Source organism: Lygodium microphyllum, chromosome 9, assembly GCF_053477565.2.
Source record: "Lygodium microphyllum isolate KBCC chromosome 9, Lygodium_microphyllum_v1.1.10, whole genome shotgun sequence".
Taxonomy (NCBI): domain Eukaryota; kingdom Viridiplantae; phylum Streptophyta; class Polypodiopsida; order Schizaeales; family Lygodiaceae; genus Lygodium; species Lygodium microphyllum.
This window is the reverse complement of record NC_141143.1, coordinates 59976006-59996821: the sequence shown is the minus strand read 5'-3', so window position 1 is coordinate 59996821 and position 20816 is coordinate 59976006. Positions and strand designations below refer to the sequence as shown.

Below are 20816 nucleotides of genomic sequence, written 5' to 3'. Positions count from 1 at the left end.
TAAAGTACTTCCCTGATTTTTAATGGCAGACAGTGGCTTCAGTCGTGTATGATTTTTTCCGTCTGTCTCACAGCAGTCGCAATCATATCCGTCTCAGGAGCAGTCGCATTTACCCATCAACAGCAATCGTGACAGAGTCACGTTTTTTTCATGATCCATGTCTGATGCTGGCGGCTCCACGGCTGATCTGGTCCTTGCCTGGTCTGGTCGTTTAAACTCCACGGCTGATCTGGTCCTCGCGACCCTGGTCCTCACGACCCACGTTTTCCTTTTTCTTTTTCTGCCCGTAACGTAGAATGTCACATTAATGTGACGTGGCGCTACGCTTCTATTTTCCTTCACGGCCCGTCGATTCTCACGCGACGGGACGGGGCGCTTCTGGCTTTTGTTTTTTCTTCACGACCCGTCGATTATTATCGACGTCTCTTATGACCAACGACTCCAGCGATTACGACTCCAATGATTACTTTTTGTGACGAGTCACGTCACGTCTGGTCCATCGAACTTTCGCCTGAACAGATTGCGGACAAATTCGTCACTGCCCTTCCGTTGAAGACCTTCAAAAATCCTCACGGCTCTAATACCAATGATAGATGACGATGAAAGCACGAGTCCCTTCTCCTCCCAACCACGCCTAGATAAGTGCTGGCCTTCAGTCCGGATTTCTTTGCCAGCCGTCAACTTCCTGAAGTCCTACTATTCCTGGACTCCCTTACTCTCTAGGCTCCCCTTAACCCCGTTCGGGCGCCCAAGAGCCCGGACGGTCATTCTCGTGCATGTTCCCCTAGATTTACCTTAATGTGACATTAAATATCACTTTTAATGTCACATTCCACATTTATGACCTTAATGTGACATTAAATATCACTTTTAATGTCACATTAATGTCACATATCTCCTCGAGCCAAATCTCTCCCACCAATACCTAAAAAGCAAGTGAGGAGAGCAGGCTGCCAATGGGACAGTCAACCAAAAAAAAACTAGCCGATCTGATCAACAACCAATCGATAGCATCGTAAATGAATAAGATGATCAGCACTAACAAGCCTGCCTGCCACGTGACATAGTCACCTGCCCAAAAAGATGCCCATACACTGTTACTGCTCGAAATGTCCACAAACTGACAGGAAAAATGTGTAATGCCCTCCAAGTGAACTAACTACACCAACAATAGCCTAAGAAATGCTAGTCCAAGGGATGACTAATCTCTCGCACCCCCTCTCAGATCCTAGACGTGGCATAAGGCTCACGGATCTGGAGTACTGTCAAAGAACAACCTGAGAAAGCACCTTTGTGAACAAATTTGCAAGATTATCCTTTGTCTTGCAATGAACTACACAATGGTCTCATCCAAGATCTTCTCTCAAATGAAATTGTACTGAATCTCAATTTTCGACCTAGCATGAAACATTGGGTTCCGTGCCAAAGCAATGCAACTCTCATTGTCACAATGAAGTGTCGTAGGACCAATCTAAAGACAGCCAAGCTTTCCTAGCAACCTTCGAAGCCACACAAACTCACGTGGTAAAAGACACCGCTCTACACTTCGCCTTGTTGAGAAACCCTTCACTCGCAGTTTGCGTTTTTTGCGTTTTGCGTTTTGGGTTTGCAGCCCCAAAAAGAGCGCCATCCTAGACTGATTGTGCCTATTTATAGGCCACTCTCATTCATTCCTGACGGTTGATTCATTCAATCCGTCGCCTCTTCTCTCCTGCCTCTCCGCTACCCTCACACCCCTTCAGGAGGACATTGTGGTTCGTGGTTCATGGTTGTCTTCATCATCTTCCTTGTGCTATGGCATCCTTGTTCCCTTGTATCACATTCACTCCATGATTCAGAACTTCATCATTCCATTCATCAAAGTTTCTTCTCTCTTCTCTTCTCTTCTCTTCTCTTCTCCATGTTTGCCGAGTTCACTCTGTGTTCCTACCCACAAACCTTACTGTCTTGCTAATATGTCATCTTTTGACACGCTCTATGGAAAAAAGGGAAATGGTGAGCTATTTCTTGCTACTCCACAAGATAACACTTGCACCCAAAGTAAAGCAATATCCTATCGTTGACCTTCGATGATCAACACTCCGGTCCAATCTGAATCCGTCTAGCCCATAAGAACCAAAAGCGAATCTCCTATACCTACTGGATAATGAATACCAAGACTGGGGGCCCCCCTTAGGAACTGCAAAACCATCATAGCAACCTGCCAATGTACAATCTTGGGTTCACTCATAAACCCAGCCAATAGATCTACAAGAAAGCACAAATCAACCAAAGTACTAAGAAGCCAAATCAAGAACCCAATCAACTGCCTATAGTGCCTAGCATCCACTACCGGAGAATCTGCATGGGTCCTAGCCTTCTGATTCGGATCCATAGGAGTAGAAATGGCCTTATATCCCTCCATCTCAAATGTGGCCAAAAACTCCTACGCATACCGCTGCTGGGAGACGAAAATCCCCCTCAGAGTTTGGTAAATCTCATGGCCTTTAAAGAAATGGAGAAGGCCCATATCCGTCATCTCGAACACCTCGTGTAGTGCCGTCTTAGTCTCCTTGACCTTTTAGACATGGTCACCTGTCAAAAATAAGATCATCCACATAAAGCACAAACAACATGTGCCCTCCAACTGAGGTGTGGAGATACAACTGGGGAGCGGAAGAGGAACATCACTACCACAACTTCCCTTGGAGACACAAGTCTATCTTCTCATTCGAAGAACGTAGAGCCTACTTGAGGCCATAAAGGGCACTCCTCAACCTATACACCTATCCATCTAATGAGAAAAAGCCAAGAGGCTGCTCAACATAGATCTCCTCCTTCAAATCACCGTTTAAGGAGGCAAACTTCACATCAAGCTGATAAATTGGCAATCTCCTATGGCTGCCTAAAGAAAGAATGGCTGTAATGGTAGCCATTTGAGCTGTAGGTGCAAAGGTATCATGGAAATCCACCCCTAGCCAGTGTGCAAAGTCCTTTGCAACAAGCTGCGCCTTGTGCTTATCCAAAGTACCATCACTGTGATATTTAGCCTTAAAGACCCATTTGACACCAATCACCTTCCTATGAAAGGGCCTAGGTACAAGGTCCCAAGTGCCACTCCACTCAATAGCATCCAACTCCTGCTCCATAGCCTTCTTCCAATGTTGTAACTACAAAGCCTCCTTCACAGAGGTGGACTCCGTCATCAAACAATAGTTAGTACAAACAAGCTCACTAGTATGTGCTTGGTTCCTCCAAGACCGCCACAAACCATCCTGTTGTTGCCACTCCTCAGGGACTCCCTACATCCCTAAATCACAGAGTGTGCCTCAAGCCCAATGAGAAGAAGGTTGATACTCCCCTTGCCACTCTCAATTTGTCAAAGTCGCTGGAATATGCACTAGGGTGGACTCAATGGGTGTATCCAATAGTGAAGCAATCTCCTCCTCTACTAAGGGTGGAGCCATTATAGGCAAGGGCTCCAAAAGCATTGGAGCAGGCGCCCAACTGTCACCTAGATCTCCAAAACTAGATGCTCAACATTCCCCTCTGCAACTAGAAACTCCACAAACTGAACATCTCAACTCGTGTACACCTCCCGGGAAACGAGATCATAAAGTCTGTATCTTTAGGCTTGCAAGCTATATCCCAAGAACACCTATAACTTGAAAGCCACCTCAAACTTGTCTCTCTTCTTCTTCGGGATGTGAATATAGCCATCATAGCCCAACACCTTGAAATAAGAGAAATCTGACTTTCGTCCAAAATAAGCCTTAGAAGGGATCAAACCAACCATGGCCAAAGTAGTGGGTCGATTAAGAATGTGAACAATGGTAGCCACTGCTTTGGCCCAAAGACACTAAGGTATCTACCAATGCTCCATCATAGTCCATCCCATCTTGATCGCACTACAATTCATGTGCTCCAATATGCCATTCTCTTTAGGGGTATTCATGTTGGCAAACTCTTGGTGAATGCCACAATCTACACAAAAACAAGCTAGCTCACGAGAGACAAACTCCCCTCCCTTGTCAAAACACATGGTCTTGAGTTTCAAGCTAGACCTATTTTCTTCAAAGATCCAACCAATCCATAAAATGTGAGAATACTTTAGACTTCAAAGCCAAGAAATACACCCACGTCATCCTACTAAAATCATCAACAATAAGTATGAAATACAAATTGGACTCTATCCTCATTGGTCAACATAAGTCCATCGAAACAAGCTCCAAGGGCTCCTTAGCCCATCATGAAGCCTTGCTGGAAATAACATCCATATGTTGCTTGCCACGAATACAAGATACACATAGCAGGTGGCTCACCCCAATCTCTAGCAATCCATGTATTGGCTCACCACAAGCTACCTTCCAAAGGTACTCGTAGTTGAGGTGGCCAAACCGAGCATGCCAAAGCTCAGTCTAAGTTTGTGAAAAAAGAAGAAGAGAAGAAAAGGCAAGAGAAGACCGCATCTTGTAGACTCCATTCTCCTCATGTCCTACACAAAGAACCCATTGAGAAACACTATCAAGAACTCGAAAGAAGTCCTTATCAAACTCGACTGTCAAACCAAGAGCACACATCTTGTGCACTAAAACAAGATGATACCCTAGACACACCACATAGAGCACCTCTAATGAGTGGGCACCACCTTGCCCATTTGGAATTACCTACATATCACCCTTGCCTTTGATGGGAACCAAAGAATCGTCACCTATAAGGATTTGCCCATGCATCGAACGCATACGGGCAATCCCTTCTAAAAGAGTAATGTGGCTAGGAAGCGTCACTATCCACAATCCACTCACGAGACTATGGGGCCATCATCGCTACATCAACGGCCATCAAATAAACATCCTCTATCACTTTCATATGGAGAAAGGCGGCCGATGAAGGAGCAGCCACTACTCCTCCTTTGTAATCTTCTCCTTCTTGGTATCCTTATTCTTGTCAGGGCAATCTTTCTGTTAATGACCTGCCTTGCCACTTATGTGACAAGTAGACTCCTTGGCTTTGTCCTGTTTGGACTTCTCATCCTTCTTCTTCTTGTTGTTCTTCCCCTTCTATTGGGAAGACTTTTGGTCAAAGCCTCTGACATAGGAGCGTTCTGACCTTTTTGTTCCTCTTGGTCCAAGACCATAGGAACCAACTCCCACTTAAGGGTCTCTGTCCGCCTTGAACAATCAAGGCAGAGTAGAATACACTAAATTGGCATGATAACTGAGAAAGAAGAATTATTGCCATGTCCTCCAAGCTAATCGCCTTGTCTACATTCTGGACCTACATTTGCGATTATTGAAGCTTATTGACATGCTTCCACATAGAAAAAGATTTGTTAGGACTCAAAGTCCTCATCTAAACCTCCAACCTACTTCATCACGATCATCAGATTTGATCAAGCTCCAACCATATAGCCCTTGTATATTTGCCCTCTTCATTTCGGCATTCATTGAGTTCAGATTTCTACGTTCTTCTGTCTCATTTCTCTCTCCTTTCTCTCATGCTCATTTTCTTTTATTTTGTCCATACGCTTCTGCATTCACTACACCTTGGAAGGTCACTCCATTTACAATGTCGATCGAAATTGACGCCGAGTTTCAGGCTATAATGGATTGTAAGGTCCCCTTGTTGTCGGCTCTTCCTTTAGATCAAAAGCTTGATGGGGAGAATTACCACATATGGCACGCAATGATACTTGCCATCTTGGAGTCTCATGATTTGTTGGAGCTCATGTGACTGAGGCTATAGATTTTCCTATAGCTCGTGATACCTCTAAAGCTTTCTTTAGATGAGGGAGACAAGTTGATGAAGGTACAGACACATCGAGACACATTGAATGCCTGCATCCATTCTTTCCTCTCTCTTGTACTCCAACCATAATTGCTCACATTGAGCACTGAGAACTCCTCCAATCAAATCTCTTCCACCAACACCTGGAAACAAGTGTGTGGGGCAGGCTGAAAAGTGGGCTAAATAGGAGAAAAGAATGCAATAAAATAATACAATCGACCGGCAAAAACTAGCAAACCTGATCAGAAAACTGCCGACTATGACATTAATGAATAAAATAATCAGTAATCCATCCTCTAGCTGCCACATAGCACCATCCCTTGCCTTACAAACTACCTGTACATTGTGTCTGCTGAAAATGCCCACTAGCTAACAAGAATAATGAATAATGCCCTCCGAGGGTACCTCTGAAAGAACTGATTGTACCAATGGTGACGTAAGAAATGCTAGTCCAAGGGATGAATAATCTCTAACACCTCCTCTCAGATCCTAGGCGTAGCATAAGGCTCAGGCATCTTGAGTGCTATCGTAGAAGAAGCTGAGGATGTGCCTTCGTAAACAAATCTGCAAGATTATCCTCCATCTTGCAATAAACCACATCAATGGTCTTATCCAAGATCTTCTCCCAAATGAAATGGTACTGAATCTCAATGTGCTTCGACCTAACATGAAACACTGGGTTCTGTGCCAAAGCAATGCAACTCTCATCGTCACAATAAAGCGTCGTAAGATCGGGCTGAATACAGCCAAGCTCTCCTAGTAACCTCTAAAGCCATATCATCTCACATCTAGTAGAAGACGCTGCTCTATACTCCACCTCAATGGAAAAAAGGGCAATAGTGGACTACTTCTTGCTACTCCATAAGATAACACTCGCACCCAAAGTAAAACAATATCCTATCATTGACCTCTAATGGTCAGCATCTTTGGCCCAATTTGAAATCCGTCCAACCTATAAGAACCAAAAAGGAATCTTAAGTACCTGTTGGATAATGAATACCAAGATCGGGAGTCCCCCTCAAGAACTACAAAGTCCTCATAGCAGCCTTTCAATGTACCATCTTGGGTTCACTCATGAACCCGGTCAACGGACCACGATAGGAAAGACAAATCAACCCGAGTGTTAAAGAAGCCAAATTATGGACCCAATCAATCACCTGTAGTGGGTAGCGTCCCCTACCAGAGAATCTGCATGGGCTATAGCCTTCTAGCTTAAATCCATAGGGTAGAAATGGCCTTACATCCCTCCATCTCAAACGTGGTTAAAAGCTCCATACCGCTACTAGAAGATGAAAATCCCCCCCATGGCCTAAAAAGAAATGAAAAAGACCTATATTCGTCATCTCGAACACCTCATGTAGTGCCACCTCAGTCTCCTTGACCTTCTGGGCATGATCACCAGTCAAAATAAGATCATCCACATAAAGCACATATTCGTCATCTCGAACACCTCGTGTAGTGCCACCTTAGTCTCCTTGACCTTCTGGGCATGATCACCGGTCAAAACAAGATCATCCACATAAAGCACAAACAACGTGTGCCCTCCAGCTAAGGTGTGGACAAACAACTAGGGATCGGAAGAAAAACGTTGATACCCCAACTTCCCTTGGAGCTACGAGTCTATCTCGTTCCAAGCACATGGAGTCTGTTTCAAGCCATAAAGGGCCTTCTTTAACCTGTACACATGTCCATCTAATGAGAAAAAGCCAAGAAGCTATTGAACATAGATCTTCTCCTTCAAATCACCATTGAGGAAGGTAGACTTCACATCAAGCTGATAAACCGGCCATCTCCTATGGCTTGCTAAGGCAAGAACGGCTAGCCATTCGAGCTATAAGTGCAAAGGTATCATGGAAATCCACCCCTGGCCACTGTGCTAAGCCCTTTGCAACGAGCCGCGCCTTGTGCATATCCAAAGTACCATTACTATAATATTTGGTCTTGAAGACTCATTTTACACCAATCACCTTCTTATTAACGAGCTGAGACACAAGATACCAAGTGTCATTCCGCTCAATAGTATCCTACTCCTGCTCCATAGCCTCCTTCCAATGCGATGATTACAAAGCCTCCTTCAAAAAGGTGGGCTCCCTATCCTGTATATGGCACGAGTCATCAAACAATAGTTAGTACAAACAAGCTCAATAGCATGTGCCTGGTTCCTTCAAGACAGCCGTGACTATCCTACTGTTGCCATTCCTCAGGGACTCTCTCAATCCCTGAATCACGAAGTGTCTCATGCGCAACAAGGAGGCCTGATCTCTCCTCTTCATGCACCATCTAGTAAAGTCTCAACAACATCCACCAACGGTGGCATAGGTGGGGAAGCTAGTGGGAAAGTAGGATCCTCATCCAAAGATGAAGCATCTCCACAAGACGCAGGCTCCAAAGATATTGTCATTGGTGCCCAAATATCTCCTAGATCTCCAAGCACAAGGTGCTCCTCGCCCCCCTCTAAGGGTGAATCCTCCACAAACGGAACATCTCAACTCGTGTAGATATCCTGCTTAATGGGATCATACAAACAGTAACCCTAGGACTCCAAGCTTTGCCCACAAATGCTTGTCATCAAGAAACTGCTTCAAATTTATCACGTTGTGTCTTTGGAATGTGGACATAGACACCACACCCAAAAACCCTGAAATAAGAAACATTTGGCTTAGACCCAAAATACGCCTCATAGGATGTCATACCAACAACGGGCAAAGTGGGGGATCGATTTAGGATGTGAAATGCGGTAGCCACACCCTCGGCCCAAAGACACTAAAGTGTCTGTCAATGCTTCATCATGACGTGAGCCATCTCAATCACACTTCGGTTCTTCTGCTCTAATATACCATTCTCTTGAGGCGTGTTTGTGTTTGCAAACTCTTGGTGGATACCACGATCTGCACAAAACCTAGCAAGCTCATGAGAAAACAATTCACCACCCTTATCTAATCGTAATGTCTTCAATTTCCAGCCTGATTGGTTCTCCTCAAAGAGCAACCAATCCTTGAAGTGGGAGAATGCCTCTAAATTCAACTCCAAAAAATAAGCCCATGTCATCATGCCAAAATTGTCCACAATCAACATGAAATACAACTCCCCTTAAGGGATTCCATCCTCATAGGTCCACATAGATCTGTAGATACAAGCTCCAAGGGTATTGAAGACCGCCTCGAAGCCTTGCTAGGAATGGCATCATGATGTTGTTTCCCACAAATGCAGGGTACACATAGCTGCTAGCTCACCACAATTTCTGGCAAATCTCGAAAAAGCTATTCCCTAGAAGCCTTCCAAAGGCAGTCATAATTTAGGCGGCCAAACCGAGCATGCCAAAGCTTGGACTATGTCTAAGAGGTAAGAAGAAGAGAGGTCAAGGCAGAAGGAAACCTTAACTTGTAGACTCCATTCTCCTCACAACTAGAAGTAAGCACTTATCTCGATCCACGATCAAGAATCCCAAAGGAATCCTTGTCAAACTCAACCAAGAGGCCGAGGGCACAAATCTTATGTACCAAAAGCAAGTGGTGACCCAAGCTTGGCATACAAAGTATCTCTGAAATATAAGCACTGCCTTGCCCCATCTCGAATAAGCTACATATTACCCCTCCCTTGAATAGGGACTAAAGAGCTATTACCGCTGTCCATGAGAAGGCTACAAATGTGCAACACCTGCCACACAAGGAGTCATGTGCCGAGGGGCACCGTTGTCATCGAGTGGAGAAGCCCTAGGGATTGATACCTCAATCACCTCCAAGTGAAGAAAGTAGCTAATAAGGAAGCAACCACCACTCCTAAATCCTTTGACGACTTCTCCTTCTTCTCCTTGTCGAAGCAATCCTTCTTCTAGAGACCTGTCTTGCCACAAACATAATAAGTGGAATCCTTCTCTTTGTCCTTCTTTTGGTCCTTCGCTTTCTTCTAAGAGGCTAAGTTGTCAATGCCTCCAATTGGGAAGCATTTTGTCCATTCAATTGCTCCTCCTGGTCTAAAACCTTAGGAACCAAGTCTTCCCAACAAAGGGTCTCTGATCCACCCTAAAGCAATCAAGGAGAAGTAAAACGCACTAAATCAAGACAATACCTAAGAAAGAAGAGTTATTGCCATGACCTCCGAGGTAATCGCCTTCCCCACGTTTTGGACCTGCATCTACAATTGCCAAAGCTTATTAGCATGCTCCTATATCGAGGAAGACTTGTTAGGACTTAAAGTCCTCATCTGAACCTCCAGAGACACCAACTTCATCATGGTCATCTAATTGTACATCTGATCAAGCTCCAACCATATGTCCTGAGCCACAGTCAAGTGCTTGATGTGAGCAATGATAGCTAGAGTATAGGAGGGAAAGAGGAAAGAACAGAAGCGAACATTCAATTTGTCCTAATGTGCCTATACCTTCATCAACTCGACTTTCTCGTCTAGAGAAAGCTTGGAGGAATCACGAGCTATAGGACAGTCATAACATGCCAAATGTGGTAATTCTCCCCATCAAGCTTTTAATCTATAGGAAGAGAGGGCAACATGGGGATCTTACAGTCCATAATAGCCTAAAACTCCATGTAAATTTATGTCGACATTGTAAATAGAATGACCTATACCAAAAACAAGGGCAGTCCCCCTGACTCCGTGCATGGTGTGGTGCCTACTAGGGCTTCCTCCACTCGTCCTCAAAGAGTTTCACCCGCCAAAGACAATGAAAACTCAAAATCTGCAGCAAAAGGGTGTATATGCAACCTTGTCTCCTTCACAAACAGCAAAGACCTGCAAAAAACAGCAACTTTGCCCCTTCTCCACAAACAACCTATTCACCACAACCTCCAAAGGCTCAAAACTCAAAATTTTGTTGTGAAGAATCCTCCCAATCGAGTCTCCCCAATCAATCAGCCCTCCTACGCTGCTCTGATACCATGTCAGAGTGCAGTAAATGCGGAAGCATATGGACAAGATTGAAAGAAAATGAACACGAGAGAAAGGGAGAGCAAAAATACAAAAAAACGCAAAAATCTGCAGTCAACGAATGCTGAAATAAAGAGGGCTATAAACGTATCTCCTCTAGCCGAATCTCTTCCACCAACACTTGAAAACAAGTGTGTGTGACACGCTGCCAAGTGGACTAAATAAGAGAAAAAAATGCAATAAAATAACGCAGTCAGCCATCAAAAATTGGCCAACCTAGTTAGAAAACTGCCGACTACAACATAAATGAATAAAATAATTAGGGATCAATCCTCCACCTGCCATGTGGCACCATCGCCCCTGTCTGACAAACTACTCGTACACACTGTCTGCTGAAAATGCCCATTGACTAACAGGAATAATAAATAATGCCCTCATACGGTACCTCTAAGAGAACTAACTACAACAATGGTAACCTAAGAAATGCTAGTCCATGGGATGAATAATCTCTAACATGACTTGCAGCAAAACAAGGGCAGTCCCCCTCTGACTCTGCACAGGGTGCCAATGCTTGCTAGGGCTTCCTCCGCTCACCCTCAAAGAGTTTCACCCGCTGGACGCGATGAAAACCCAAAATCTGCAGTAAAAGGCTGAAAATGCAGCCTTTTCTCCTTTACAAACAGCAAGGACCTGCAAAAAACAGCAACTTTGCTCCTTCTCCACACACAACCTATTCACCACAGCCTCCAAAGGCTGAAAACTCAAAATTTTGTCGCAAAGAATCCTCTTAATTAGGTCTTCCCATGATCAATCAGCCCTTCAACACTGCTCTGATACCATGTCAAAGTGCAACAAATGTGGAAGCGTACAAATGAGACTAAAAGACAATGAACACGAGAGAAAGAGAGAGAGAAAAGAGAAAAGAACACAGATATTTGGTGTCAATGAATGCTGAAATGAAGAGGGCAGATGTACAAGGACTGTTGATGTATCACCTCGAGCCAAATCTCTCCCATTTACACCTAAAAAGTACCTGAGGAGGGCAAGCTGCCAATAGGGCATAAATAGCCCGAATAAAAGCCATAAAATAATGCAGTCAGCTAGTAAAAAATTGTCCAACCTGATCAACAACTAGTCAACAACATCATAAATGAATAAAATAATCAGCGCTAACTAGCCTACTTGCCATAGACATAGTTGCCTGCCCAAAAAGGTACTCCTACACTGTGATTGCTAGAATTCCCCACAAATTGACAGGAAAAATGTGTACGTCCTGCAAGAGAACCTTCAAGAGAACTGACTACACCAATAGTAGCCTAAGAAATGCTAGCCCACAGGATAACTAATCTCTAACAACCCCATGTGGTGAGCCCCCCTATAAGAAGCCTCAATATAAAAACTTCCCCTTGTAGGGAGACATTTTGACCTCAACAATTGAAGCAAGCAATCACACCACCTAGCTTTACTATCCCAAGCAAGCCAAACTTCATTTGCTATCTCAGTCACCCCTTTCGTACAAACAAAAGAAAGAGAAGAAGAATTCAAAGAAATCCATGTCATTCTTCTAACTCTAATTCAAACATAGTGGGGAAGCACAAAGGATATCCCCAAGTGTCTGAACTATGGAAAGATCTTATATCTCAAGAAGAAGTGTTGAAAGAAATGCCACCACATTCATCTAGGAGTGAAGAAAGGAGTGATGGAACATCCATCTATATCTACCTCTACTTCCGTCATCATTATGATAGAGTCAATCTTCCTTCACATTCAATAGTTGGGGTCTCCTTTGGCTATCCCATCTTTGGAGAGGCCCTAGCTCATCAACGGTGCTACAAGCTGTATGACTCATCAATGAAATTGACTCCAAGATCTCCATTCTCAAGAAGGTACAGTCACTGTAGGTCAAGTCCATTGGTGCCTATTTGTGGTATATTGCCACTTTGCCTTTGTTCTCCAATCACCAGAAGTCCTCCATGTTCCAAACTAGGGCTTTCTCCTCTCTCTGTTCATAGCCTCAGTAGACTCAGTACCTAGATTGTCTTCATCAAGCAAGCCATATTTGTTGAGGATTAGACATCAACAGCTATCATTCCGACAAATTGGTAAGGGAGAGGGCTATTATTACATCCTTGGAGTCTGGACATCCAAATGGGCACTAGTAGCATTGGTCATAATGGTTATGAAGTGACTTAATGCGAATACACTAAGCATACTTCAGGGCTAGGGCAGTTGAGTCCTATTTATAGAACTCAAGACCCTATTTTTCATATTATTGTAAAATCAGCACTCTTAGACTCTTCGCCTAATGGCCACAACACATCTATACACCAAGATGGTGTGAGCTGGTGGAATCGGGATGTGGTCAGTAAACCAGAGTATTGGACATCCAAATCGGCGCTAGTAGCATTGGTCACAATGGTTATGAACTGACTTAGTGCAAATGTACCAAGGACACTTTGGGGCTAGGGAAGCTGAGTCCAATTTATAGGATTCAAGGCCCTATTGAGCATGTTATTGTGTGATCACCACTCTTGGACTCTTGGCCCAATGGCTAACGCATCCATACATTCGGATGAAATGGAATGGTGGCATTGGAAACCAACCCTTGGAATGTGGTCGTGACACAGAGTGCTACTAGCTCCCAAGCTAAAGGGTGAGCCGGTTTAGCTCTATGGCTGGGAGTTGAGTCTGATGTCTAGTTCCTTATATTCTTAGATATAGCTTGTGTTGTGTCTCATAAGCAAATTTGATTCTAGGGGGACGTTTGAGCTATATCAGTTCCATTCCCCTTTTAGTGTGAAGTACCCTCTGAGACAGATTTTCATTGCGACACTCATTTCCGTCTATGCACCTCCCATTCTACGAGTTCTAGAGTTCTATCCTAGTCAAGTATATCCTATAAGTTCTACTCCAACCCCCACCATCTCCTTTGGTGGTTCCCTTTCCACCATTCCTTTTAGCGAGGAACAATTTCAAAGATGCGATGTTGAGTTCCTTGGCTCTCCTTGCTTCAAAAGCGGATTCCCAAGATTGTGAGGAGTTTCTTCAAGGATTACAATCTTCGTCAAGCCTTCTTTCATGTAGCAACCTGTTTCTTTCATCGTCAAGCCAGCAGCCCCCTACCACTAGCATACCCATCCCATGGCCCTTGGTCCTTCTTGTTTTCTTCTCATTGGTTATGGCACCTTCGATAGCTCCATGCTATCATCTCTCAATTGGGTCAACGGCTTGTCTTGCCCATTCTCGACTTGACATAATTGAAGTGATCCATTAGAGGCCTCTCCACTCCCATTGGCCTATGGTGGCCTCCCATTGTATCAATCATACTCCTTGGCTACCATTCATTATCAAAAAACTTCATTAGAAATGGCACTCTTTCTACCACCTAGGATCCATTCCATCTTCTTTGGCCTTCCGCTATATCTAGCATCTAAGACAAGATATTACCAAACATATGTGTCTTGCATAGTCATCTCTTACCTATGAGCCTCAACTTGAGTCAAACAAGGACATTAGGAATTTTGACACAATCTTCATCATTCAGTTCCTCTCTTCTCAAGATATATTGGGTGGACGTCCTTTCTCCATACATCATTGGGCACCCTAATCTCCCTCCTTCCGAGCAAACAACATTGCCACAAGGTGAGGCAAACATATTTCCATCGGTAATAAGCAACTTTATTTCTACCATTTATGGACATGCTTACAATTTGAAGAAAATTTGTAAGTTTAGTCAAGTAAAAGGGGTTATTTTATGGCCTTATAACATGTAAAGAAAGGGTATATGTTAATACCCTTTGAATGCACATTATATAGATGACTTCTTATATGTGTGTCCCGCCCCCCCCCCCCCCCGGGCATAATACATCTTCATAAAGCCATTGTATATCAACCTATCAACTGGATGTCTTAGTCCTTACAATCTTCTCAATTAAGGTACACTAGACAATGTCTCAACCATTATTGCATGTGGTGGTACATACTTTTGCACTCTTTATGCTTGGAGTTCTAACATGAGGTATCCCAAACTCATCATCCATAGATTGATCTTTTAAACTCTCACCCATATGTTTCTTTTCTTATGCTATTCATGTCTTCTTTTGTATACTTCTCAACCTGCCACTCCATGGGCTATAACTCCATCATTCTTCATTGACTTGAGATCCAAACATATCTTCAATATGTTGATTTCTTTTGAGCATTGTTTGCTGCAATTTTCTTTCCATAACCATCATCATCACTCCTCTCATAAGCATCCATTTCAACTACAACTTTAAGTCTATACCATAACTTGTATTTACTAGTTTGACCTGCATATAATGTTGGTCTGCAATTTTCTGGGCTCAACCTATTTTTAGCTACCCCAGTCCACCATGACTTCAGTTCACCATTTGCCAACCCTCCTCACCATTTTAACATCATTTCCCTATCTTTGCCTAGCACCCTTACTAATGCTCTGTGCTGCATGAGCTAACAGGTTGCACACTTGTACATTCAATTCCAGTCAGTCAATTCCTTTGATTCCACTGTGTTTCTCTTGTATCCATCTTCTCTTTCACTTTGAGTTCTTGTCCTTTTCTCTTGTGCACTCTCACAAAAACCATATTACCTTGGGTAGATCAACTCTAGAAAACTTTTGAGAAGCCTCTTGGCAATGATCTTGGGGAAGATTTTATACAATGGTCCCATAACAAATTTGGGTCTCCACTCCTATAGAGCCCAACAGGAGGGGAAGAAAGCTTTAATAACAATCCAAGCATTGCAACATTCCAATCGGATGGCATCTCACCAATTCTCTTAACTTGCTAAGAAATAAAGCGAGTGGATCCTTGAGCTTATCAACGTAGGCTAAGAATAGTTTATTTGACCACCTATCCCATCAGGGGATTTTTTCGCACGGAAGATTGGGACAAGAAGAATTCCATCTCTGCCTCAATAATATCAACATCCATAAAATCTGCCCATTCCAACGTGACTTGATCCCGCACCATGTCCATAATATAGTGACGACCAGCATGAACAGCATTAGTAAGAGTTTGCTGTGAAACCACCAAAGTTTTGTAGTAATCCAGGCACAGCTGAACAATAGTTTGAGGCTCGATAACCATAGCCCCCCAAGTGTCCAGCAAGTGAACAATATTCTCACACACATATTTTGATGGATACAAGCACAAAAACGATGACTTTGGTAATTGTCGACATGCAATGCATCTAAACACACCAGCAATTTATATTCTATATAATGCTCATCTCAAAGAGCCTAAACCCTACATTTCTATATAAGTGACCAAGTCATTAGAATTATCTCTAGCCTGCAACAAGGCCAAAGAATGCTCCAACACAGATTGCAAGTATAGCAATTCAGCTCTACCAGCAGATGCAAGCTGAATTGTTTACTCTCAGGACAACATACATGCATTCTCCCAAAAAATCAACAATGCTCACATACCCTTAGAACGACCCATCCGCCAAACAAAGCAATCAACTGTAGTATATACTTCAAAGTCCAAAAACTGAGCATGTAGTGAAAAAGACCGATTGAATAGCAAAGGCAAGCAGATCAACAAGGCTATAAAAGCATCCACCGGCTGATGGATCATTTCTAGCAAGGGTAATGGTCCAAACACCACAGATTGAGCACTATCAAAAGGAAAGAGTCACTTTGGCACACATACATCCTGTCCAATCTAGTCCAGGTATTGGGATACTGAAGAGAATGGTGCATAAATCCAGGCTCGAAAGGCTGGAGCCAAGACCACATATCTTGTTTTAGAGAGGAAGCTGATAAAGCATCCAGTGCCTAGTACTCCAGATCATCCATCACAAAATCCAGCGGAGTCACCAGCGCTGAATGGTTGCAAGTATTTGAGAACAGTATGTAAATCCAGGCTCAAAAGGCTGCAGTCAAGACCACATATCTTGTTTCAGAGAGGCAGCTGATAAAGCATCCCATGCCTAACGCTCGGGACCATCCATCACAAAATGTGGTGGAGTCACCTGTGCTCCATACATAGATGGACATTTGTATCTCAAGAACAGCCCATCTAATTTTCTAAATCAAGTGTTTGTCCAGCAATGCCAAGTTCAATACCTCGTGTTTGTTCAATCATGTTTATTAGTATTGACAGCAACCAGACCGTATACGACATGAAAAACCTAAATTGAATAGAGATTTAACATCACACATTATTCCCTGAAAGAACGGCATTACACAACTGTCATGTACTGGAGTTCGAGCCGAATGTTACCTGTTCTTCTTCTTTGAACATATGCTGACAAAGGATTGTTTGAATCGCTTCTGTACAGCATAGGATTTCACGTTTCAACTTAGCTGAAAATTCCCCGCTGCTCCCTGAGACAAAGTTGAGCAACTCCAACAGATAACCGAATATGTTGTTTTCATCTTTGTGCTCTAGTGAGTATGCTTGAGCTATATTCTTGACTCGCCTACTGAATGCAGGAAAGATAACCTGTTTTCCAGAAGCAAGTTAGCGAGTAACTTAACACCCCGTTGCTTAACTTAGTCGAGTTCAAACAGCACAATTGGATCCCAACATTCGTGTGTTTGCATCATATGGTTTCAGAGCATTCCTATTCTAGTTGCAAGTCTCACTTGTAAGCTTAAGCGCTCACAAAAAAGCTCTACAGCTGAGTGCAGAGCAAATCTAGAACTGAAAAACGAAAATTAAGTCTGGGTTCAAAGACATGAGAGTTAACCTCATCTTCTGCATTGCTGTGTTGCGCGTATATAAGGCGCAAAAACTCATAGCGATTTCGAAGGGCTTCCAATTCCTGTTTGCCACCTTTCTGCAGTGCTACCGCCTCGGCATGGAGCAGTTTCAGCTCTGCTCTGATTGCCTTGTGAAAGAAGACAAATTGCAGGATGGGCGACGAAGAGCAGGAAGCCGCCGAAGACGAGGAGGATGACGATGATGAGGCTGCTCTGTCTCGGAAGCCATCGCAATGTTGCTCTGCTATAGCAATGGGGCTCTCCATGCTTAGCTACATAGCTGTGTCTTGCCCTGTACAATGGGTTGAATTGGCTACACCGGGGAGAGAGAGAGAGAGAGAGAGAGAGAGAGAGTGGTCGCCTCTGCTTTGGTATTTCCTCCTGCCAGCGTTTTATGAAACGGAAACCATTATTTACCGGCCCACAAAATCCTTTCGCAGAGCTTTGACGAGGCGTTGCAGATAAACTGTCGAAGCGTGGCCGCCACGTGCTGCGTGACGCCCAGCACACCAGCACTTGAGCACAGGGTCGCCTCAACACGCGCGCGCACGTGCACAATTAGCGACGACAAGATACAAGCAAATGAAGCAGAACAATTATGTCTCGACAAAAACAGAAACGCAAGCACAGAGCCGTACAGAGAGAGAGAGAGAGAGAGACACACACACAAACAGAGAGAGATGGAACGATCTCGAAGATGACGCGGAGAATTATGTGTGTGTTCTTTTTACGCTCTGCCTCTGCGACTCTCTAGAGTCTATCTGTCGATTATTACTTTGGACGTCTTTCTAATTGCAAAAAGTTTCATGGTGAATCATGGTCAACCCTCTCCTAATTTTTTGTTTGTAAAAGGTAACGAGCGCCCGGTAAACTTTGAGCCCAAGCAGCCGACACACATAGGCCTATTGACCTGCACGAGTCCGATTGACTTCTTACTACGAGAAGCTCAAGGGCCCAATGGCAACACATTTCCACAAACTCCATCCACTCATGTATCACGCACATCACTCAACACTCTCGGGCTACGTTCACACAGAGGTGACAGCAGTACAAACTATGACCAACCTTCCGCCTCCCTTGTGTGATAAAGCCACACGCACAATGTGCTACAAGAAGGTAAAGAGAGGTTTTTTCTTAATGCCAAGGCTCTTCTGAGGGGAAAGGTACCGTAGAAAGAGGGTAGGTCCAGCAGAAAGAGAAGCGAAGTCTTAACCATTTAGGAGATGCCACATCAAAGGCACGCCCCTTTGATATATTTCTGCAATCGCTCGTCTGAACCCAGCCTCAAATAAGACCCTTAACATCTGCTTCAACCACGATTGACTTAGCCACAAATTTGGCACACATGAACCGTGGTTAGTGCTTTTGTGTGGAACGGCTTTTCGACGTTTCTTTTTTTAAGTAGTTTCCCTCGTCACTTTCTGCAATTATCATCTCGTGCCTTGCTCTATGCTCCGCCATAGCTAGCACCCTACCCACATCTTTACCCCACCATAGTCAACGCCTTGCTCACTTCTTTCCTACACAATTCTCCTTATCAAATTTTGAGATCAAGCTTTTGCCAAAGTTTTCCAATGTCACTCCATTTCATCAGTATCAGCTAGGCCACCATAGTGAGCCTTGCACTTCCTTACATTGCTTCAAGTAGCTCACAGATGTCTAACACTTTCGACATTGGTGAGCCCATTGTATGCATGCATTGACATATTGTTGTTGGCATACTATCCATTTAACCTAGATCCACCCACATCTCCTTTTCGAGAGCATGTACAAAACATCATTGTGGACTTTCAAACCATCAATTTGTTTCCGAATGTTTGTGGTGCTATTCATGGTACCCACACAAAGCTTGTCTGAAAGCCCAATATTGAACACATTTGAACTCAATAGTGATGTAGACATCACTCTCTCTATGATGGAGCTACAAGGAGAATAGGGATTACACAGAGAAAGAAAGAAAGAAAGTAAGTTATATTAACGTCTTCTAAAGACCAAAACTGGCCTATCAGACAAACTGTGATACAACTGATGAGGTCCAGCTATCCAAAATAAAAGTGTTGAATGAAAAGCTAAAAACTGGAACTTGAAAATACGGTGCTGTGAGTGTGATAAGTGTCGTATATGTGTATGTGCGCATGTAGCTCTGGTACTCCAGATAATGGCTACAAAAGGGAAACAAATGTCGGCTGTGATAGGGGAACAACTGTCGGCTGTGATAAAGTGGTGTGATATGTATATGTAGCAGATGCAGGGAGATATACTATCCCGGGATGTAGTAGCAGTCGTCGAAGTCGCTAATAGCAGGTGATCCCCCCTCGATGCAGGATGTGGTACATCGACGATGGAGAAAGAGCAAACTGGAGATCTGAGATCCAATGTGTCGAGTGTCGTCGGGTCTCAGTCTGTTGTCAATGTAGATCAAGAATCCTCCGGATCTCCTGTCGGTGTGGCTGTGGGGTTTGAAACCCACAGATCCTCGTGCGGCATTGGGTACGCTGGTCCTCAGTCTGCTGTAGTGTGAGCCCGGAGGTCTGGCTCGAGGCTGGTACAGTAGCTCTCACTCTATCTGTCTGAAAGAACTGTGTAATAGTCGTCTGGGTGGGCCCCTCTCTGACTAGGACCCGCTGTGTGCTCTGCTCTCTAATGTGCCATGCCTCTCCCAGAAAACGGCCAAATGATCTCTGATTCCATATCAGTCATACATCCCTGAAGTGAGCTGCTCAATGTGTATCTAGATCTCAACTCTAAGTATGCCGGGCATCTGAGAACAAAATGCTCCTCACTCTCCACCTCTGATTTGCAAAGGGGGCATATCCTCTCCTCCCGCGGGATGCCACTGGCTCTGCCACTCTCAATCATAAGCTGATGTGATGATACCCTGAGCTGTCCAATAAGAACTCTCAATCGATGTGGCATATAGATCTGCATATATCTCGGAATCTCTATGAATCCTTGCTCTGATATCCTCAAGAACTGTGTATAATAATGAGCCATCTTCGATTGCAGTGGCTGTACAGGGCCCCATGTCCTCTGTATATAAATATGCCATATCTCCTGTCTGATGACTCTGTTCCTCTCAGAGAGAGAGAGGGTGTAAGTGGGAGCCTGAGTATCATATAGAAGAGGTGGGAGTCTATCAATGTCCAACCCATGTCTGTCAAACCAAGCTCTAGTCTGTGCATACCATGATGTGGTATCCCCTGCTCGAGCCATCTCCTGAGATGCCATATATGCTCTATATGCAATGCGATCTCTGTCCATATCCTGAAATCTGTGTAGGAAGCAGACTGTCTGAAATAATGCCTCGACTAGCATGGGCGGTGTGGCAAGCTCTGCTCGCACAATGTTATGTGGGACTGAGGCCTTGTTGCGAATCAATCTAGATATCATGATCACCTGAGGTCTCTCCATCAATGTCCATACATAATCGTCAAGGCCT

The 20816-nt window shown here is 43.9% G+C and overlaps 1 protein-coding gene across 3 annotated transcripts in view; it reads right to left on the bottom strand.

Moving 5' to 3' along the window:
* LOC148031084 (zinc finger protein BRUTUS-like) overlaps positions 1-18014 on the bottom strand; it is a 76498-nt gene extending 58484 nt beyond the window's left edge. For 2 of the 3 annotated variants that reach the window (XM_087684613.1, XM_087684614.1), the window contains exons 1-2: positions 17365-18014; positions 16896-17117 (exon numbers count right to left, since the gene is read on the bottom strand). In XM_087684613.1, coding sequence (XP_087540739.1) covers positions 16896-17117; positions 17365-17643 — 501 coding nt within the window. In that variant the 5' untranslated portion in view covers positions 17644-18014. Of the gene's footprint in view, positions 1-16895; positions 17118-17364 lie in introns of those variants that run through there. The other variant, XM_087684615.1, reaches the window with a different exon arrangement.
* Between the last annotated feature and the right edge of the window lie 2802 nt (positions 18015-20816).